The sequence below is a fragment of the Girardinichthys multiradiatus genome, chromosome 3 (assembly GCF_021462225.1).
Source record: "Girardinichthys multiradiatus isolate DD_20200921_A chromosome 3, DD_fGirMul_XY1, whole genome shotgun sequence".
NCBI classification, from domain to species: domain Eukaryota; kingdom Metazoa; phylum Chordata; class Actinopteri; order Cyprinodontiformes; family Goodeidae; genus Girardinichthys; species Girardinichthys multiradiatus.
In genome coordinates, this window is record NC_061796.1 from 904,581 (window position 1) to 928,304 (window position 23,724).

General features: G+C 38.4%; 1 protein-coding gene across 4 annotated transcripts in view; it reads left to right on the forward strand.

Annotated features, from left to right (window-relative positions):
* Positions 1 to 23,724, forward strand: part of adcy3a (adenylate cyclase 3a) — a 171,991-nt gene that overhangs the window by 44,579 nt on the left and 103,688 nt on the right. For all 4 annotated transcript variants that reach the window (XM_047360985.1, XM_047360983.1, XM_047360986.1 and 1 more), the window contains exons 8-16: positions 3,644 to 3,809; positions 4,063 to 4,182; positions 4,673 to 4,815; positions 7,713 to 7,874; positions 8,013 to 8,100; positions 17,596 to 17,712; positions 17,951 to 18,228; positions 19,100 to 19,181; positions 19,943 to 20,101. In XM_047360985.1, the coding sequence (XP_047216941.1) occupies positions 3,644 to 3,809; positions 4,063 to 4,182; positions 4,673 to 4,815; positions 7,713 to 7,874; positions 8,013 to 8,100; positions 17,596 to 17,712; positions 17,951 to 18,228; positions 19,100 to 19,181; positions 19,943 to 20,101 (1,315 nt within the window). The remainder of the gene's footprint in view (positions 1 to 3,643; positions 3,810 to 4,062; positions 4,183 to 4,672; positions 4,816 to 7,712; positions 7,875 to 8,012; positions 8,101 to 17,595; positions 17,713 to 17,950; positions 18,229 to 19,099; positions 19,182 to 19,942; positions 20,102 to 23,724) is intronic.

A 23,724-nucleotide genomic window follows, 5' to 3' on the forward strand; every position in this document is an offset into this window, starting at 1 on the left:
ATTTCTGCTCAACATAAATCAACTTTCATCAGCAAATAGCACTCTAGTCCCCTTGTCCAACATAAATGCTCTCTCGCCCATGTAAGACGATGATGCTAGTGCAAGATGGTGAGGTCAGGCACCCTTGCAGGTCATCTAGCACGCTTATATAAATGGTTTCGAATGCTCGGACGTGAAACTTGGGTGCCTCTGACCTCCTTTTATTGGACCTGGAGTTGATTGGCATTCATCATCGAGTTCCTCAGGGCACTGTTCACAATGAAGCGGTCATAAGTGTGGCATGTGGCCAGAGGATGTCCATTTCTATGCCTTTCTGTGACTCCTCTCTGCATCCTTGTTGAAACCTGTTAGAGAACAGCAAGTTGTGCAAAAAGTACTGAAACATTGAACAGTTGGACATGTGCGTTCAAAAGTTTAGAAAATGTCACATTAGGTTTATCTTTAAAGGTTATAGTGCATTTCATCCTGAAATTTCACCCAAATATCAAATATCCCTAACATTTTGTGAGTAGAGTATTTAACCATAACAGACCATGAAGCCCTTGTTTTGTAAATGTTTATCAGAACTGCGTTAAGTGGGATTTCTTATGCATTTTTAGTTCATCGTTTAAGTTCAAGTACAGTTCAAGACCTCAAGAACATAGCAGTATTTTTAGTGAAATTTTAGAAGTTTCACAAACTAATAAATCAGTTCCGTCAGAATTGTACTGAAACACAAAAGTGGAAATTTTCTGTCACACCAAACCCCAAAAAACACCTTCTCTCTAAACTTTACTATTATCCAAACACAATAAATGATATATCTACAAAAAAACAAATAACCTTAACATTTTTAGCTAGAGGGTAATGTACTTTCTACTCAGTGTGTCATGGTAAAAAAAAGTAATTAGTTAAGGAAACGGAAAACTTAGAAAAGTTAACTGTGTGGACACGTTTTATTTTTTTAAATGTTTGAGACTTGCCTTCCTACCTGCAGTACAATTGTCAACAGGCAATTTTGTGCTAGAATCTTAAAAATGACAAACAAACTAGAAACAAACAAAAAGAACCACTTGGATTACGAATCAATAATCCCAACACAATTATCATTAAGGATCAGATTAAAAGTCTATCCTTTCTTTTTTAGGCATTTATTACATAAAAAGTGAATAGTTTCTAGCAAAGCACATCATCATCATTTTTTAGCAAAATGCTAGATGTGGCACCTTTTTGTTAGTACTGTTTATTATTTTACTGATTCATTCATCTTCTATATTCCATAGTGGGTCATGGGGGAGCTGCTGCCTATCTCCAGCAGTCTACGGGCGAGAAGCAGGGTACACCCTGGACAGGTCTCCAATCTATTGCAGGACAACACAGAGACATATATACAGGACAAACAACCTTGCACACACTCATTCACACCTAAGGGAAATTTAAGAGACCAATTAACCTAACAGACATATTTTTGGACTGTGGGAGGAAGCCAGAGTACCTGATGAGAACCCATGCATGCACAGAGAGAACATGCAACTCCATGCAGAAAGACCCCCAGCCAGGGTCAAACCCAGGACCTTCTTGCTGCAAGGCAACAGTGCTACCAACTGCGCCACCATGCAGCCTATTTTACAGATTGTTAAGAATACCTACAATATATTGGCAAACATATTCGTTCACCTGCCTTGACTTGCGTATGAACTTAAATGACTTACCATTCTTAATCCATAGGGTTCAATATGACATTGGTCCACCTTTTTCAGCCATACAGCTACAGTTCTTCTGGGAAGGCTGTCCATCAGGTTTAGGAGTTTGCTTGTGTGAATTTTTGACTATTCCTCCAGAAGTGCATCTGTAAGATCTGTAAGGAAGAGAACACCTGGCTCTCAGTCTCCACTCCAATTCATCCCAAAGGTGTTCTATCAGGGTAATGACAGGATTCTGTGGAAGCAAGTCAAGCTCATCTAGACTACACTCTTCCATGTCTTTATTGACCCTGCTTTGTGCACTGGTGCACAGTCATGTTGAAAGAGTAAGGGGCCATCTCCAAACTGTTCCCACAAAGTTGGGAGCATGGAATTGTCCAAAAAGGATTCAGAGCTCAAATAGAGAAGCGTGATTTGTCACTCCAGAGAAAGTGCCTCCACTACTCTAGAGTCAAGGGGTGGCGTGATTTACACCGTTGCATCCAGCGCTGTGCATTGCACTTGGTGCTGCATCCAAGCTGCATCTGAGCCATGAACACCCATTCCATGAAGCTCTCCATGAAGCTCTCTACACACTGCTGTTGAACTAATCTGAAGGGCTAATAAAGCTTTGAGGTGTGTAACATCTAACTCTGCAGAAATGCTGCTCATAATTTGTGTCAGCATCCGCTGCCCCATCAGTTAACATGGCCTACCACTTCCAGTCATTTCCACTTTAGGTGATGCACAGGTGGCATCCTATCACAGTACCACACTGTAATTCACTGAGGTCCTGGGACAACTCATTCTTTCACAAATGTTTATAAAAACAGTCTGCAAGACTAGGTGCCTGGTTTATTACACCTGTGGCCATGGAAGTGATTGGAACATCTGATTTCAATTATTTGGATGGGTGAGGGCATACTTTTGGCAGTATACTGTACATAATTTTCAGTTTAATCAGTTAATTTATATTTTACTTAAAGTGGAACTAAACCCAATGTAAAAGCATAGCCCCATCCCCAGACAATTTTGAAAAATGCCACCAAAGTGGGCAGTTCTAAGAAACACTGGGGGGCACAGCCAAGTGGGGATTAGTGGAGGGGGTTGAGTGGGGATCTGGTCAGGAGGATGAGGGGAACATGGCAGCTAGCTTAATTTGACATTGTGAGACATAGAGACTGAGCAGAGGAACGTTGACAGTTTCACCACAGATAGGTCTTGTGAGGGGGAAGATTTTTCACCCCCGTTGTGAAGTTAAGGGAGGCTTTATGGAGCCCAGCGGGCCTGAGCCTTATCAGTATGAGCCGCTGGTTCAAGGCGCTTCGGGCAGCGGAGGACAGAATGAGTCCAGTTTCTGGGTGGTAAAGTTATGTTAGGAGCATCATTGCTAACATGGGCTGATGTTCAAAGCAATTACCTCAAATAGCATATGATCAAGGTAAAAAGCATAAAACCCTATGATCGATGTTCAGAATTCCATCTCCTGACGGGCTACAGGGGCGTGTGTCTGAGTGAGATGGTTTTATACCCAAACGTGGAGCTGTGACATAAACATGTACCAAGCTGTACTGTTTAAACCAAGTGCAGTAGCCACCGTTCAACCCAAAGAGTGCAGCACTAAGACGCAAGTTTTAGGATAGATATTGTGGAATTAAACAAGTTTACATGAAAATGTAAACAATTGCACAGTAACATCAAAATAGCACCGTTAAGGCCCAATTTATACAGTTTTTCTGCAGAAAAAGTTGATTTGGGGTTTAGTTCCACTTTAAGCCATTAATTTAGTACAGTTCTGTTACACTGCTCTTTCAAATACTTATATGCAGCCACATGGTAGTTGTGGGAAATATATTGCACTAGATTAGTAGTTTTGAGTAGTTGGTGGTACCTAGTAATGCAATTATGTTGCTATTGCCTAATCTGAAGAACTGATAGAGCAAGTCTCTATCTAATGTTTCCCTCTTGTGTTTGTGGATCAGTCGTGTTCACATCTCACAAAGTACTATGGAGTGTCTTCATGGAGAGTTTGATGTGGAGCCAGGAAATGGAGGTGATCGCTGTGACTACTTAAGGGAGAGAGGTATTGAGACCTACCTCGTGGCTGTTCCTAAAGGTCCTCTGGGAAAAAATGGAATCAGTCCTGTGGTTAGTTAAACATTCAAACACACTCGCAGATATTATTTTAATATTTAAAAGTGTGTCCTTGTTTATAATTAGTATGTATGGCAAATATGATGAAAGATTTAATTTTTAAAATGTTTAAAATGTTTTTGTTGAAAGGTGTGAAATAAGGTTTTGGATTTATTTTTAAATAAACCACTAAAAATTCTAATGATCACATACATTTAGTTAGTTTCACTCATAATCACAGAAGACCTACCTTTTGCTTGTTTCTCAGAAACTTTCAGTGACCTCTTCTAATGGAAATTCCCCACTATTAGTCAACACAACAGAGTGTAACGGGAGTGTGGAGGCAGACGGCAACACACCTGAGGAACCAGAAGAGTTGGACACAAAGGTAACCAAGTCGGGTCAAATATATTAGATTTGATCTTTTGATAAGTTTTGAACTTTCTTGCTTTTGTGTGTTGATTTTTTTGTAACAGAGCACATGAATTGTACTGATGATGGTCCTGAGTATGGCATAACTAATATTCAATTACTTTTAGTAGTTCCAGGATACTGTCAAATAAAATTTGAGTCATAGCAACTCTAGAAAAAACAACAATACTCTTTCACAATGTTTTGCAATGTTTTATGCATGTCAAAACTCTCAGGTGCTGAATGTTCACTAATCAAAAATGAATTGGAGCAGAATCACTCATTAAATTGGAAATATAATCTTTATCGAGTATCATATGTCCTACTACTGGTTCCATTCAGATAGAATTTCTTGACATGGTTGTATGTATAACATGAATAAACCAGCAAAGAAATATTAATAATAACAATGACATACATTAATGCGTGACATACAAATGTGCTTATTTATTCCTGTTGGACTGAAGGTAGTAAATCCATCTTTCCCAAATCCACGGAGAAGGCTACGATTGCGAGATCTGGCTGAAAGGGTTATTGATGCTCAAGAGAATGAGCAAGAGCTTAACAAACTACTTAATGAGGCTTTGCTGGAGAGAGAGACAGTTCAAGCGTAAGTGTACATTTTCTCCTTTTGAAAAAGAAATCATCACAGTGATATTGAATTTCCTTTATGGTCAGGATAGTGATTGCCCAAAATTATTTTGTGATTGTCAAATGAATATATCTTCTATATTTTGCCACTATTTCACAACATATTTTACCTGTATCTATACTAGTAGTAGTTTCAATAAAACCGGTCTGCTAAAGTTTGTGTGAAACTGAGGTGGCCTGTTGGTGTCATTATCAAAAAAACTGTTAAAGATGCCAAAGAAAGCTCTTCTCTGAAATTATTCTGTCAAACTGTCACAATCCACGTGTTGTATTTATGACTATTGATGTCTTAAATAGAACATGTGGCACATTGTTCACGAGTTGACTGCATTGAGCCCTCCCCTGGGCCTGTGAAGACTTTCTGCCCTTTTTCTTTCCGAAGGTCTCCTCAGCGAGAACTCAAATCTCTCCTATTTCTCACAACCCCTCAGTTTTTGTTCCTCTGTTACTCTACTGTCTTTGACCTCACTATGAGTCATTGTTGGTCATTTGAAGTCGACAGGTTCTCCAAATGATGCTGTCCCTAGTCAACTATTTAAAGAGGTTTTATGCACAATTGGACGTCTGGTTTTTAAACTGTGAAATCACAGTTTGATGTCAGTTGTGATCCTAGGGATATGAAACATGCAGTATTACAACCTCTTATTAAAAAAACAACCCTTAATCACACAGTTCTTGCTAACTACATGCCTATCTCTAAACTACCTTTTCTTTGCAAGGTCCTGGAAAAAATAGTAAACAGTGAACTAATGGTCTTTCTGTTTTTGTGATATTTCAGTCTGGTTTTAATTCTTTACACAGCACTGAATCAGCCCTTTTAAAAATATTCATTGACATATTTGTAACTACTAATCGTGGCGACTTTGTTTTTTTTGTGCTTTTAGATTTGACAGCTGTATTTTAACAGTGGATCACATCATTTTACTCTCTTATTTGGAGCCGTGGGTGGGCATCATGACATAGTACTGAAGTGGTTCAAGTCTTATTTTGTGAAGCAAACTTTTTGATTCAGTCTTGGCGACCGCAATTTCAGACTGTAATCCTTGCATTTGTTGCCACTCGGTTGGATCAACGTAATGCACTTTATGTACGGCTCAGTGCTTTGTCCATCACTTGTCTCCAGACGTTGCAAAATGCTGTAGTCGTCTTTTAACCGGTCCTCGGATGTTTGAGCACATTTCCCCTTTTTAGCTTACCTTCACTGGCTGCCCATTCTATTTAGGATTAATTTTAAAATTATTTTATTTGCTTCCAAAGCCCATCAATGGCTTTACCCCGTCCTTTCTCTGTGAACTATTGTAGCCTTATACACCTACTCGCTCTCCGAGGTCAGTTGATCAGCTGCTCCTCATTGTCCCTAGGACTGAGCGTAAACTTAGAAGAGATTGTGCTTTTGCTGTACAGGTCCCAAATTGTGGAATCATCTGGCCCTTGAAAAATAGACTGATGACTTCTCTGTTTTTAAATCTCTTCTGAAAACCTATGTTTTTAGCCTGGCATTTGACACCCAGTAAGATTTTGGTTTTAGTTCTTTTTTATATTAGTTGATTTTTATGCTTTTTTATATTGTTTTAATATACGGCTGTTTACTTGTGTGTCATGCGTTTTAATGTTTGTTTTTTTTTTGCTTTTAACCTATTTAAGTGTACAACACTGGTCTTGTGCTGGTAATGTGCTTTATAAATAAAGTTGGTTTGGATTAAAGGACCATTGCAACAAATGTTGAAATTCCTAGGTAATCATGTGAAAGGCACATGTAAAGATACTTAAAGTTCAAATTACATTCAAGTTCTAAATAAGACTGTTTTTGTAAAAGTATATTTCCAAATTTTTAGTGAAGTCCAGTTTGTGTTTGTAAATGTGGTGAAAACCTAAGATGGCCTCCATACCATAATGTACTTTTTTAAGAAGACAAAACAACCACAAACCTACACACCAATGCACTGACACACAATCTAAATACTGCTCTATATTTACTCTCACTCACTTAAAACTGTGCACATATATTTATATTATATTGTAGATATGTTTATACTGTTTAATTTGTACTGTATTGCACCGACTACGCCAAAACAAATTCCTTGTATGTCCAAAAACGTACTTGGCAATAAAGCTTTTCTGATTCTGATTCTAAATGAGTGAAGATCATACAAGAACAGGTTACTGTTACATCAATGTGGCATGCCTACTAGATCCAGTCTTGATTTAATAAAGTCAATGATGCAATTAGGATTCCATCTTGGGATATCCTTTTTGTAGACCAAAACTGCCCTGCTACATGTAGGAAACCAACTTTGCTATAGGGTGAGCTTGAAATGCCATGACAGGACATGTAAAAATAAAAGTGTTTGATGTCTCATTACGTGTGGTGCTGACAAAATGGAGATGAAACCTTCTTAAACACCGCAACCAGTTAACTTTAAAACTGTGTAGTCTTGAATGTCAACTTGCTCCTTGAATTGGCATTATCTTTATAAAGCAAATTCATAACAAAAAATAATCCTGAGAAACCTAACAAAGCAAATCAAAGAGTCTTAATCCATGTCTAATACCAAACAATCTGTGTCAAGCATTTGTTTGTCAGGCATTTGCCCTTCTAAAAGAAATCTAGATTAAGAAAATCTTTTAAGTCACAACACAAATGTTTTGTAGTGTTCATTTATAGACCTCTATGCATTGTGATTAAAAGGATGTAGCAAACATAAAAAAACACAGAAGCACTGGTCTGGGAGTACTTTCTTTGGGATAGAAAACATATTACACTACAAATGTGGAAGCCTTTGAATATATATATCAGAGGACCAAAAATATTAAAATGTTTTTGTTGAAACTACTAAACTTTTAATGTCTTGACAGTCTAAAGGGAAAACACACCAACAAGCTTTCCTTGAGGTTTGTGGATCCTGACCTAGAGGTTCGTTTCTCTATTGAGAAGGAAAAACAGAGTGGTGCTGCCTTTTGTTGCTCCTGTGTAGTTCTTCTCTTTACTACAGTGATGGAGACACTTATTGACCCCAGGTCAGTTTTACAACACAATAATTTCCTTGACACTTTATTATAAAGATTTACAATGAGCAATTTGTTAAAAATTGTCAAGAATGTTTTTGACTAACTGCTCTTGGTTTCAATGTTATTTGGTATGTTTGTTTTAAACAGGCTCATTATAAACTACATCACCTTTGCAGTGGGCGAGATTTTGCTGCTTATCCTGACAATCTGCTCTCTTGCTGCCATCTTTCCTGGAGTGAGTTACAAAGCTATTTTTGGGCCATTATACACTTTTTAATCACCATTATTTAGTTTTAAAAGGGTAGTTTTGCATACTACATAACCATTGGAATGTTTTTTGTTTTATGTAATAATGATTGATTTTGTCCAGTTGTGTAAATATAATTACCTGACATCCAGCAGGCAGGTCAATATTGACAGCTGCTTGCACGGACTCATCTTAGGTCAGCAAGCTACACAGGGTAATTCAGTCAATCCCATGAGCACAGAAAATATAGACTTACTCTAAATAGTGCTTGAGGCTTTTCAATACTATCAATACTGCATTAAATATTTCAATTTCACAAGCCTGTAGTGATCATACCATGGACACAACAGTGAAGAGGTACTCATATCGGCATGTCCCAGTTTTACTCTAGCTACATAATTTTTTTAAACAAATATCTACAGAGGTTTTCTGTTTATACTTTATTATACAAGTAAACATTCTAACAAAATAGAAAAAACACTAATAAAATTCATTTTAGAAATTACAGATGCAGAGCTTTGTTTAAGGTACTGAGAAATTAAGATATTTTGTTTTCCATTTTTTGTTTTTTTCTTCTTCCTTTCAACTGATCTACTTAGCTCTCCCCATCCTACACTATCATTTTCAAATCTGTTGGGTCAGCCGAAATACATTTATCTCGCCGTTCATTAATGCACCACCTCTGTTGACTTCCTCTGTTCTTAGATTAATTTATTTGATTCTTTTTTGTACCAAGTTCACCGTCTCCCTGGAAACTGACAATGTACTCCAGAGAACTTTAAACAAGATCTGAGTGGAAAAGTCACATCAGAATGGGTTTCAGATCTAAAATTGATGTTGTAAACGACATTGGAAAAATCCAACCCTGAAACTGATTTATTGTGAGATTTAAAAAAAACATTTGATGGAGGTAAAGATATCTCAAATATTTTAAATATTACATGCAAATATAATAATTAGCTAGCTACTGCCCAATATCACGTATAAACGCAGTTTTTAAAGTAATGGCCAGGATTTTGCCATAAGGCTTGAAAAGATAACCCATCATATTAAACATCCTGACTTAGCTGGATTCATTAAAAATCTAAATGCTATATATTATACAAAAAGACTAATTCATCAAAGTAAAAATCTTGATGAAATTTAAACAGCTAATAGAATTTATAAAATGTTTTTATATGATGATGATGTGTTACTCTTTCTAGAAAATTAAAACTCCTGTCTTACAAATGCTATAACCCTAATGAATAAGTTAACAATTTCAGACTACTCTATCAATTAGAACAAATCAAAGGCCCTTCCTATCCCCTATACTATCTAACTCTCTACAACTATTCCTTTACAAATTGAAAACTTCAGGCATCTGAGCAAATGCTCTTAGAACTTTGTGTCTCAGGCTCTGTGGTCTTTTTGCCTTTGGTGTGCTTTGTTGTGGGTTTTCTTGTGGGACTTCTTCCGGCTGGTTTATGGGTGTCTGGCGTGTGTTCTTGGGTGTGGATGTTGTGGGTCTTCTTTTCATGGAGGCTTTGTTGTCTCGGGAGGCTGGTTGGGGCGCATTTGTGCAGTGTGGGACTTGTTCATGGCTTTTGTTTTGGGTGCTTTTTGCTGCGTTCTGGCCTCTGCTATTTAGCGTTCTGTGGTGGTGGGATGGTGGTACTGAGTGTAGCTGCTCTGGCCATTGTATTCGGATGTGGCAGGGAGGGGCGTCACTGGGCTCTGTGGTTGCATAGGGCTTCGCTGCCTTGTACTTGGGTGGGGTTGGCTTGTCTGCTGGGCAGTTCCTGGTGGGTGCTTGGGGTTGGCTCTGTCATTGTTGCCTGGCTGGCCTGGTTGTTTGTGGTTCCGCTTCTGGGAGTGAGTGTGGCCTTTTCCAGTGCGGGCTGTGGCCTATTGGCGGTGTTCTTCAGTTTGCTTGGCTGGCTTCATTCCTTTTGGCACAGTTGGTGGACAGGGTGGCACATTGCGAGGTCAGCCAGCCTGGCGGTTTCATTTCTGGCCTCTCCCTGGTAGAGCATTTCGGCCCCAGTCCTGACCTCCCCACTCCCAGACACCTACCTCTACCTGTTTGATCACCTTACCACTCATGTAGGACTTTAGGGTGCGGGTGCATCATTGGAGTAGGGGGAGGGTTTATTTATTGTACAATTTAGACACTCTCACTTGTAACATTTTCATGACATGCACATGTAGGGCAGTGGGGGTGGGCACATTTAACCCTTGAGGCACCTTTTTTCGTAGTGAGTTTTTCTCAGACTCTGAGTTTACACAACCACGAGGACCAAGACAGCGTTTTGACAGTTTATTAAGTTTTACAGGTCTAGATCGGACAGGAACCAGGACTGGATCAGCGGGTAGAATCGATATCACACTGAGGAAGGAGAGGAAAGGCTTAGAGAAATCCAGAATGTGAACAGAGAAATAATCAGAATGTCTCTCAGGGTTTGACTTACTGAAGAAGAGTTCGTAATGAGGCTGGGGAGGGATCAGTCTTTACCCACAGTGGCTGAGGCTGACAGGAAGAGTGCGGCTAAGGCAGAATTCTTTCCCTGCTTCTATGATTCTGTGTTTCTCTTTTCTGGTATTCTCCACTGCGATTGGGAAAAGCCGTGGGATGGTGGACAGGCAGGTGGATGATCCTCAGAGGCTTGATGAAGGGGTCACCTAGGAGCCTGGGTTCAGAGTTGGAGTCAGAGGGAGGCTCAAGGCAGAGGCGTCGAGGCTTTAGTTTCCCCAATCCTCTGAACATGACACGAGTGGAGACAGGAGACAGAAAAATATCCACGTTGGCTTCTGGCAAAACCAGATCTGTAGGCAGAGGAGAAAAAAACAAGATGATGAGGAGATCGCTTATGAGCAAGACAATGGACTGGACAGGACTGGTTTTATCTAAGAAACGTGAAAAGTGGGATGAACTCTGTAATGAGCAGGTAGTCTGAGGCGAACGGTGGAGGGACTGATCTCAGATTCGATCTTAAATGGGCCTAGAAAACATGGTGCAAGCTTCTTAGAGACGGCTTTGAGGGGAAAATTTTGGGAGGACATCCATACCTCTTGACCAGGAACATAAACTGGTGTGGGTATTCTCCTTTTGTCAGCGTAACGCTTGTTCTGAGCGGAAGTACGCTGAAATGCGGACTTAGTTTGGTCCCACAGCCTTTTGCAGTGGCAAAGATGGGATCTGATGGAAGGAAGAATCTGGTCCGGAAAAGAGGTAGGTATGTGTTTGGGTAGCCACATGAGGCCTCAAAAGGAGATAGACCGGTGGCTGCAGAGACATGGCTATCATGGGCGTATTCCACCCAGGCCAGATGTTTCCTCCAGGATGTGGGGTTTTGGTTGCATAGGCATCGAAGGGTGTTTTCTACCTCTTGATTTAATCTTTCACACTGGCCATTGGTTTGTGGGTTAAAACCTGATGACAGATTTAGCTCCCAATGCCGTACAGAAGTCACGCCAGACCTGAGAAATGAACTGGAGGCCTCGATCAGAGATAATCTCAGTGGGAACCCCGTGGAAGCGGAAAACGTGCTTAATGACAAGCCTAGTTGTCTCAGCAGCTGATTCGAGTTTGGTCAACGCCAGGAGGTGGCAGGCCTTGGAAAAACGGTCGATAATTGACGTGATTACTGTCTTATTTTTAGATGGGGGAAGACAAGTGACAAAATCTAGGGCGATGTGCGACTAGGGACGACTTGGTACAGTTAAAGGTTGAAGTAAACCCGCAGAAGGCTTGTAGGATGATTTATTGCAGGCACAGATAGTACATGCAGAAATGAAACTAATAACATCCCTGTTTAGAGTAGACCACTAGAAGTATCTGCGAATGAGAGCTATGGTACGGCTAGAACCAGGGTGACCAGATAACCTGGATGAATGTCCCCACTGGATGACTTTAGATCTTAAATCTGAGGGAACATAAAGACGGCCGGGTGGACCTCCACCTGGATCAGGTTCTGTGTGTTGGGCCTGTCTGATCTGACCCTCCAAATCCCAGTTTAAAGCTCCAACCACACAGGAAAGGCCGACAATGGGATCGGGGTCAGAATCATCTTTAGTGGTAGAAAACTCTCTGGACAGGGCATCGGGCTTGATGTTTTTAGAGCCAGGACGATAAGTGATGGTGAAGTTGAAATGGGAGAAAAACATTGACCAACAGGACTCAATCGTTTAGCCTGTCTGATATATTCCAAATTTGTATGGTCAGTCGAAACAACAATGGGTTGAGGTGTGCCTTCAAGTCAGTACCTCCACTCCTCGAAAGCCATTTTGATGGCCAGAAGTTCTCGATCTACCACGTTGTAATTTCTTTCTGCGGCAGAGAAACGTTTTGAAAAAAATGCCCTTTAAAACCAGTTTTCCCTGTATTTTGAAGGTTGACATTTTGATTGTTTTGGTGCTCATGGGTAAGGTATTGTAAAATGCAAGGATTATAGTGCATCAAAAATATGTGGTTATAATGGGAGTCAATGGGACCAAATCGGGATCGAAGGTAAAGAGTGTATGCAAAATGTGTAGCTCTTGAAACGATAAAAAATTAATAACTAAACAGAGAATAAAAACATAAATAAACTAAATGCCAATAATGTTTGTATTATTGGATATGCGGGAATGTGTTTTATATGTTTTTGTATGTATAAAATGATCCACTGGGATAATTATCTGGACCACAGCCCAGTCAGAACTTTTAAAATATGGTTCAGGGGTTCTGATGTGAGGGGGGTGTTGCAGTAGAAGCATGGAGGAGAGACGCTGCTTCCTGGACTGCTGAAACTCCAAAGTTTGCCTGAAGAAGTTACAATGTTGGGCTTTATGAGGATATTTTTGTCTAATCAATGGCAATAATAGTGCAAAACTGCTGACTTATGGCCACGGTGAAGTTAGTTTTTGGTTGAATACTGGATATTGATGCTCCGTGGATTCAGTGGGCTATTCTTCCAGTTTGATGCAATTTAAGCAGTCTGATTACAGTCAGCTGCTCTCTGCCTGCTACCTCCTCCTACAGATGCTGGTTCATTAAGGACCCTCAATAGATTTCCGTATCAAACACGTTGTTTCATGGTGGTATTGTTTGTGTGTTTTGGGGGAAATGTATGTGTTTCCGAACAGCTGATTTTATGTTTGATCAGCTGATTTAGGATGTTACTAAATACAGCATACTTGTAAGAGGCAAAGTTTGTTTTGTTTATTTGTTATGGTGGCACAGGTATTCAGATTTTTTCTACACTTCAGGTGATTGCTAGGAGGTGTGGTCTCAGTTATTTAGCTCATATGGGCGTTCCCAACAGGTAGCTGGGTGAAAGGTTTTTTGTTGAGCGTCATCTCACCACCGTCATTCTAGATCATTATTATGAACGTTATTTCACAATTCTGATCATAAGCGATGAACTTGTCTGATCAAACCAAAGTTTATTGTCATACATTTTAAAATAAATACATAGAGCGCAAATGGAGCTTGTCATGGCACCGTGCAAAACCCTACTCAGCCAGCAGCGACTATGGTTCTGGACTGAAGTCGCTACAATGCTGTCTGCGTGTTATTCAGAAAGCTGATGTGTCCTTTATTTTTTCTTTCAGCCATCAGGAATGGTCTATAATTTGTAAATAGTAAAATTAGATTTTGATTTGCCCCGCTCTGGTCATTGTGGTCCTTAAAATTATTGTAGTCACGCTTGAGTTTTCTTAACTTTTTCCTGCACTACCTCGGCGACAATCTTCTCATTTCTCCTAGTCCAATGGCCAATCAGTGAACAGCAGTCTGTTCATGTCACGTGTAGTCTCAGCCCCGGTTGGACCTGCTCAGTAGGACGGACCAAAAAATTAGGTATCAGTACAGAAAAAAACTGTAATAGAAATGAATGGAGTCGAGTAGGGCCAAATCGAGCCAGTGGAAAAGGGGCATAAGATGCCCCAAGAGTTAATGCCATCCAGAGAGGGATCTATTTTTTAGCCTCAACTCTGGTGCCTGCTCCCACCTCTAAATGTTAAGTTGCAGTTAGACATTGGGGGTCTCCCACCCCCCAAACACACACACACACACACACACACCACATTTGAGTGGGCTGGAAGTCGTATCTTGGGGGTGGATTGGTGCCGTGGCTGGCGTTTTTGTTCTCTCAGAATCATTTGGATTTTTTTTGGCCGCTGTGTGGTGGCAATTGGGGGTATGGCTTCGCTTTGGTGGAGGGGGTGGCTGGCAGGCTCGGGGCTTCGTTTACCAGGGAGGATACCATGGGGGGGTACACGGCTGGCAGGCCAGGGTGTCCCTGGGTTTGTGGTGTTGGATTGGTGGGGTGCCGGGTATTTGTCGTGCTGTGGTGTGGTGGCATATAATATTATACATATTAGCAACACATCTCAGCATATTATGCTCCTTTAACATTTGTTACAGGTGTGGCTACCAATTTACTTAATAAGCTTTAGCATAGCTATTCCCATGATGAGCAGTGAACTGAGCATGAAATAAACATTACATTACACTAAAATGCACTCATTTGTACTCACCAGGCATTTTGAATAAAATCTACCAAATATGGAAGACTCACAGTAGAACCATGAAACTACATCCATGCATTTTCAATATCTTGCTCTGGGACAAGTGATTAATACGTGACTGCATTTTAATACCTGTTTCCCCTTAAATAAACCGATAAAATTCTAAAATGCTTATTAACAGCCTAAGATTAAGTATTTTAAACCAAGAGAAGTGTAAGTTGGTTTGTGGTCTCCCACCAATGTCGGACATCTTTAGGACTATATTTGACACAGTCTTCGTTTAACAGTATTTTATTTCAATTAATTCCAAATCAAAATTACAGATTGGTGCACACGTCTTGGAAGAAGCCCAATACAGAATTCTGCCCATCCAATGCTCAGTCACTTTTTACAAACCCTTCAAACAATGCATTCACCTCCTACATCTGGTTCTCATTATCATTCAAGAGACAGCTTTCACGTTGGAATGGCTCCTAACCAGAATCTTTCCTAGGATAACAGACCAGCACATAGTTCATGTCAGGTGGTTTCTCTAAACTGCTTTAAGTAGTAAATATTTTTGTTCTCTCACTCTCTATCAATGTTTCCCATGCGATATAATGACAACAAGCCTTTATATTATTACATGGTCATTGGTGCCCACAGACGCCGAGGAAGCCATACTGTCCTACTCCCGCCGGCCGCTGCTGAAGCAGTCCGGCCGATCTTCTGCTTTACTTTGAGAGCATGAGAAATGTCCAATGTGGACTGAAAATGCTGCGCAAATTTGTCAAAATCATAATTTTGCAAATGATATTTGTGTTGTGTGCTCAAATAAACAGCTGGGATCAGTGAAGCATATTATTTTTCAAAACCAATCACATAAACATAGAATAGCAACGATGTTTTGAAGACATTTCAAGTTATCACGGTTCCTGAATCCAATACCTTGGAATATTTCCTTTAGGCGCCAAAGCTGTCAGTCATCATTCCACACCCCATGTCATCTATGTCCCGACCCACACCAAGGGAGCAGCAGTTTGAAACTGAAAAAAAATGAAAATGAAAAACAACTTGAATCTGAAAATTTGTTTTAAACAATTCTGTTCAGTTTAAAATATTGTTTTCAGTTTCAAACATATTTTTCAGTTTCAAATCTTTTTTTTCAGTTGCAAAATTACTTTTCAGTTTCAAATCCTTCTTTTTCAGTTTTAAAGAAATGTTTACGGACAAACTATGGCCCCAATTTAGTTCTATACCTACACATTAATTGATTGACTAAGCAGTTTCTTTTTCAAAGACTCCTGTCCAAAGACGACAACTTCTGTTTTGTCTGAATTTAGTTATTATTAAGTTTTATTCAATTAACCAAGTTTTTATGTCTTCCACATATGCTTGTAGTCTATCTAACTGGTTGGATTCATCAGGATTTATGGATAAATAAAGCTGAGTATCATCAGCATACCAGTGTAAATGTATTTCATGCTGCCTGATAACTTTACCTGTTGGATAGGAAAGGTATGTGGCTAATGGTAAATGGCCTGTACTTGTGTAGTGCTTTATCAAGTCTCCGGAGATCCCAAAACCCTTTACACTACAATCAGTCCCAATCAGTCATCCATCCATTCATACACTGACAGTGGTAAGCGGCATTGTAACCACAGCTGCCCTGGGGCTTACTAACAGACAAACATCAGCAGGCAAGGCAGGTGAAGTGTCTTGGGCAAGACTGACACTGACTGAGATGGGGGTTCGAACCGGCACCCCACCGGTTACAGGGTGAACCTGTACCATTATCACCACCGTTGACCCTATAGTAAAGAGAAGTGGCCCAAGCACTGAACCCTGTGGTACTCCACAAGTAATCCTGGAGTTTGTAAATGATTTATCATTACATGAACAAACTGGAATCTTTCAGAAAAATAAGATCTAAACCAGACTAGTGCTGTTCCCCTGATTCGGAAGATTGAAAATAGGTCTGTAATTTATTAAGTCATCTTGATCAAGCAAAGGTTTCCTAAGTAAATGTTTAATTACAGTTATCTTAAAAGCCTGTGGGTCATATCCATTTACTAAGGATAGATTAATCATATTTAAAATGGGGGTGGTAATCAAAGGGAACCCTCCCTAAATAATTTGGTGTGGTTTGGGTCTAACATACAAGTTGAAGGTTTAGATGAAACTAACATTTTTGATAACTTGGGAAGCTCCACAGGATCAAAACAGTCCAAACACAGATCAGTTTCTACACTTATCTCCAATGCTGTTTCACTTACTGGGGATGAAGTAATCATGGTCAGGAGTATGTCAATTATTTTATTTTCAATAGAATACATTTTATCTAAAATAATCTCATACAGTCATTACAACTGAAAGCTAAGGGAATGGATGGCTCAACAAAGTTATGACTTTATGTTAGTTTAGCAACCACACTAAAAACAAACCTTGGATTGATGAGAAGTAAGCTGTTCTAGATTGGCGAAGTGTCTTTTGATGCAACAATAAGCTATTTTTCCAGATTAAGTAGGAGTCCTCTAGGTATACAGAGCACCATTTTCTCTCCGACTTTTAAACATTGTGCTTTAAATTACACAGTTCTGAATTACATCAGGGAGCCGGCCTCATATGAATAATTGCCCTTTTTTCAAGGGAGCTACATTGTCTCAAGTAAGATTATGAACAAGAGAATCAATTTGTGAACTGAAATGGAACAGATTCTTTAAAGGTTGTAACAGCATTGTCTAATAATGATCTACTGTGAAGAAATTGTCGTTCAGGTGTAGCGTACTCGGTTAAATTAAACTCAAAGGTTGTTAAAAAATGGCCGGACAGGACAGGGTTATGAGGAAATAATGTTATTTCTTTACACTCAGTGGCATATGTCAGCGGTTAAAAACTAATAAAATAAATGAGTTTCAATGTGCCATCATTCTCTATTGTTTGTCATAGTGAGAAAAATATTTTGTTTTACAAATGATAGATTTAACTTTTTAATTGTATTTTTCATTTAAGGTCTTTCCCAAAAAGTTGGTGTCTTTCTCGACCTGGATTGATCACACCCGTTGGGCTCGAAACACCTGGGCTATGGCAGCTATTTTCATCTTAACCATGGCAGACCTTCTGGATATGGTAAGCTGCTTTTACCTATTTCTCCGAGCACAAGAGCTTTTTCAAATTGCAAAAGATAATCTAGCTTATAATGAAAGTTACTGTGCCTCTAGAATAACAGTTATTTAGAAAATCATAAGAAAATACTCATCTGAAAAACATTACATAGTTGTTCATGCCTGAAGACCAAGAATAATGGCTGGTAAAATAAATGTTTAGAAATAACAAGGGATTTATCTTTATGTCTTTTACTTTCCAGCTCAGTTGTATACCTCGAGTCCCAGATTCAGGCAGCACCACAGTGGCTCTTTCTTCCTCATCTTCGCAGTCCAGGCTTGGAGGGTGCCTGAACAATCCTAAATATTACAGCTTTATTGCTGTACTTGCACTAATAGCCACTACTATGCTAGTTCAAGTCAGTCACATGGTCAAGCTGACACTGATGCTACTCATAACAGCGACAACTGGCATTGTTAACATCTACAGTTGGAAAGACATCTTTGAGCGGTACGATATGGTTCGCTTCCAAGAATACAGGTAAAACACCAATACACTTTCTCTGAGAGTAAAAGCCAATATGCCCTCCACAAGAACACACTATAACTTATTTTACTTGAACTGGTAGGAACAAGAGCAAGGACATTTCATACTTTACAATAATTCAAGTGCCAAATTCTTTGGAAATCCTCAGAGGTCCCTTCTACTGTAGCATTTATATATAATAAACTTTTTTGCCAAACGTAAGCTATTCTTTAAACATCTTCCACAAGGTTTAGGAGTGTGTTTATAGTTAGATGAACAAACCAGAATAGCAGCCTCTGCTATAAATTATCTCAAAGGGTTTTAAGAAGGTTGAGGTCAGGAATCTGTGCAGGCCAGTCAAATGTCTCCACACCAAACTTTATACACCTGCAGCCATGGACGTGATTGTAACACCGAAATTCATTGATTTGGTGGTGTGACCTAATACTTTAGGCAATATAGTGTAGTTTTCAGAAACCAAATAAGAAAAAAGGTCTGCTTGAATGATTTGTCAAGAACAAGCTGTAAGAAAAGCAGAATGAAAAACAGACAAAATGTGTTCTTGAATCTCTGTGAAAGAAAACAAATCTCTCTGTCCTTAAGGAGTATGTATATATTATAGGATAATAACGTATTAGAAATTGTACCGTTTGGTACACTGTGAACACTTTGACACTAGATTGTGTAGATGTTACACAAATCTTGTATTCCCCAGTTCTATTGTAGAAACCAAAAATGACCTGTCATGCAAAATTCCTGCTTAACTTGAAATAGAACAGAATAGGATATGGTGTATTCAGTTCATCCTTTAATTTGCACTGGAAGCATCCTTGATACAGCATTGTATTCAGCATGATATTTTAGAATGACATTTTTCTTTTTCCAGCTCAGACATGGTTCCTTCCAAGTTCACAATGACGGTTATGATCTTCATTATGATGGTCAGCTTATATTACTTCTCCAGACATGTAAGTTCAAAACCATGCCAAAGTCATAGACAGGTAACCTGCTTTACACAGTAAGGCAGTTGCTGTTGTCCAGATAAACTGTTCTATGCAATAAAGCTCAACCATTACATCATGACCCCAGATTTTATATCACACATAAACAAGGAAGGTATCCATAGTTAAACAAATATTGTAAATTTGAATTTTGTTTTAGAGTGAGAGGCATGTAAGTCTTACATTTTTCAAGTTGTCAAAGGGCATACATAAGAACAACTGCAAATAAGTGCATCAAAATTAAGTAAAATTGCAATATGTATTTTATGTCAGTTCTTGTCATTAAGTTTAAACTAAGACTAGAATAATACATCTGGTAACATTTAGATGTTTTAATAAAAATCATATGAGTTTCATTGACATGTATATTTTTAAATTAAGTATCCCTTTACAAAGTCTTTAAAAACCTTAATTTTTAAATGCATTAAACTCTTTTCAGGTCTGATTTCCTTTGTGAGGTCCTAAGCAAGAATTGTTAAGGCACAAGCTATTTTTAATTTTACATAACATTTTAAATGTATTTTAACATTTTAATGCTACATTATCAGTCCTGTTTACATTTTGTTATTAACATTACTAAGTTCAACAAGATTACTTTGACATTTGTATATTATTATTATTATTATTATATATTATTATATTATGTCAAGATGTTAAGGCTTGCCCTTATGAACCTTTAAATTTAAATACATGTCTGATGCTAATGTCATTAACTGTCACGGCTGAAGGTGGAGAAGCTTGCTCGCACTCTTTTCTTATGGAAGATAGAAGTCCATGAACAGAAGGAAAAAGTATATGAAATGAGGCGCTGGAATGAGGCACTGGTAACAAACATGTTACCTGAACACGTGGCTCGTCACTTCCTCGGTTCCAAAAAAAGGGATGAGGTAAGACCTTCAAAGCTTTAAATGCTTTTACTACATTTACCATTCTAAACCTAAGTTTAGAGCGCATCCCTGAGATTGATATAAGCCCAGTTTATCACTTGTAAGGCTACGGTCACACTGCAGGTCTTGATGCTCAATTCTGATATTTTACTCAAATATGATATTTTGGTGTGGTTTGTTCAAATTACTAATTAAATGTGACCACTATAAGACTTCAGTCTGAATAGTTCATGACCACAAAGCGACCCGCATGCACAGGAGAATATTGCAGATGTCACACAGTAGCACACTGTTTATGGAAGTATTAACAGACCTGTGTATTATTATTAAGTTGATGAGCAATGGGAACCGACAATAATATGACCACATCATATCAAGACAAAGAAAGGTAAGAAAAAAAGAGAGCACAACTAATTATTTTGTGGAGGAGTGACTGATACGTCTGTAGAGAATTTTGTGTGGATGTGTAGTCGGAGCCACGACAATGACATAAAAGTCAGATGAAATGTGACATGAGCATTCTGAATGCGAATGCTTTAAAAAACGGATACGTATCTGAGTTAGTAACACACATGTTAGTGGAACAATTTTTTTAGGTGAATAGGCTAGAATTGGGCCATTCTGAGTTACACGAAAAAGTCGGATATGGGTCACATATGGACAAAAAAGTCGGATCTGGGCTGCATTTGCCTGCAGTGTGAACATAACCTAAATGGTCTAAATGGTCTAAGCAAACCCTGGTTTTCCAGGAACAGAAATTTTGTATTGACTTTTTGGTTTGCCAGTCATCGATTAAGAAAATGACATTAAATATTTAAGTTTTTATGGCTTGTGTGGCATATGATTTTAAAAAAAAAAGTGAAAACTTGGGCTTTATGTTACTTACCTGAGATTGAGCAAGTCTTTTTAATTGTCAACAGGGTAAAAAACATCCGGTCATAATCTATTTTTACCTGTCACTTTATTTTCTAAAATGACAATATTAAAAATTCAATAGCATTTATTTTCATTCATTTTAATTATTATTCAGTCCGAACAAGCTGAACAGAGAATCCACATCAACCAGATGAATACATGTAACGTTTTCTCTGCAGTGACAAAAAGCACTAACTGTGGTCTCAGTAACTACATATAAACAATTAAATTAAACGTAAAATAAGAACAAATCACGTGCTGTGGCCTGAATGCACAGTCCCACAACTTCCTCTTGGTCCCTTATGGACCTGAACTGTGCACCCACACTTGTTTTTTCTTCATCTTTCATTTGAGCAGTCCCTCTTTTTTCACCTGTTTTATCAACACCATCGTTTTTATTGAGCTTTTTGATAATCCTTCAGACACTCAGCTGTCGAGAGAAGCCAATGAGGCCATACGTTAAGTAACAAAACAGTTAATTAATTTGCTAACTTGCCACCAAGTGATCAGGGGTGGGAATTGCAATCTGTCAAATGACAGATGGCCTTCAGATGTATTTATGCAAAGTCATATCATCGCTGTGTATGTGAAAATTCCGACCAATCGACTCTCATCTTGTTACTTTGGTAAACGTTTCTGGCACTATGAACTTTAATGTCAAGGTGATCTAGAAAGCTGCAGGATGTAATACTTTTTTCACAACTGGACTGTTTCTGAACAGGCCTACGTGCCCGTTTCAAATAAATTCATTAATCTTTCCTCACACCAAGAACTTCTCTTTATCTATACTTATTCTTGAACCGGCCTTGCATGCTGCTTTAAAATTACTTTTTCCTTATTCCCCAGAACAATTTATACCAAATTCCCTTTTGCATATGGTAAAAACTACTCATTTTACTCTTATTATCCACCATACTAACAAGCCTCATTAACATGATTATAAAATAGCAGAACAGTTATTCTACAGACTTTAAAATAGATACAGGTTGGCTCTATTTAGTAATTGAGTAACTTCTATTGGTAACTGTAGTTTGTTTTAAGGGTTTGAGAACATAGAGTGAAAAATATAAGCACACAAACCTTTTCTGATTTTTGAAAAACATGTTTTTTTTTTATATATTTTTTTATATTCCACAACTTTATCCCTAATCTGCCTTCTGCCTTTATTTATTTCTGCCTTTATTTGAGTATGAGATTAAAGAGTAATGAATACACAAGCATCCCACACTTTTCAGATTTTTTTAAGCATTCTTCTGCTCCACAATTAGTCAACTTATCTGTTTGTCCTGTTGTCCATCTTTTTTCTTGTCCAACTACAAAGTATTTTACGGATCATTTATGAAAAGCGCTACAGATTTGATTTTCTTCCTCAGCTGTTTGTTTGGGGGTTTTTTTACTTGGAAGAAATGTTTGAAGACCTCCTTATTTATTAACTCTAATTGGCATGTACTTTAGTCATCTACATGATTGTTATGCTTTTTACTTTACATGGTAGTTATCTACAAAAGTTTGGGTAACCAGTCAAACTTTACTTTAATAAGATATGAATCTTTAAACAATCTCATATTATGACTGTAACAGTTACAATGATCCCCTAGCGGTTTAAAACATCTTGAACACAGTTCTTTTAGTTATTGTTTTTTTGTGTTTGATATGTAATTGTAGTAAAGTCAGGCAAAAATTCTGCATTAAGCAAAATGTTTTTACTAATAAACCACAATTTATGTACTCTCTAATTAATGTTTATCATTCCTAAACTTTTAGCTGATTACGTATGTGCTAAATCCTACAAGCAAAATTGGGCAGAAAGTGGCAGCTCAGCATTTCAGTCAGAAATAATAGACAACACAGTGTCAAAAAACCTGCAACTGTATTTCCTACATTTGGTTCGGTAAACTTTTCATTTAAAATGCAAATATTTAGGATTCCACAGAGAAAATGTTGCATTCTTCCACTTGATGTAGCAGTAAACATAGGATTCAAGGATTTAATGTTTGTGACTAGTGAGAAACCTATGTTCCATACATAAACTGAGGTGACCCAAGTGAATGATGAAATCAAATAATTTTCTAAGTTCCTTTCGTAAATTTGAGAAGTGCTTTAGGCTAAGGAGGTTTTCTCCTTCCTTGACTTTTCTTCATGGTGCTTAACGTAGAGCAGCAACAGGATTTCATTCAAGCCTCACCAAAGACCATTGTAGGTTCAGTTGCTGCTAAGGTAAAAAACATTGCCAAACGTGCAAAACACTTGTGTTAAAACATTTTACTATTGCTGGTTCTGCTGGAAGTTTCTTCATGTTAAAAGGGAGTTTTCCTCTCCACTGTCGCTACATGCATGTTCAGTATGAGGAATTATTGCAAAGTAAATGCAAGCGACTGTCGACTGTCGCTATATGCTCATCCAGGAGGACTGAATGATGCAAGTCACTGACAGGATGCAATCTGCTGGGTTTCCTTAGATAGAAAACGTTTTAACCAATTTGAATAATAAACTGAATTTGACTGCACTGTTTGATAGTTAGGATTAATTGAAATGTACGAACCTGACTTGAAATCTGTGTGATTCGATCAAATTGATTTTGTAAAGTACCTTGAGACAACATGTCGTGTTGTGAATTGGCGTTATATAAATACAACTAAATTGAGTTTGGTTAAAAAGAGGCTTAGGAATATATGGGTTGATGCATACATGAGGAAAATCTTGTAAAA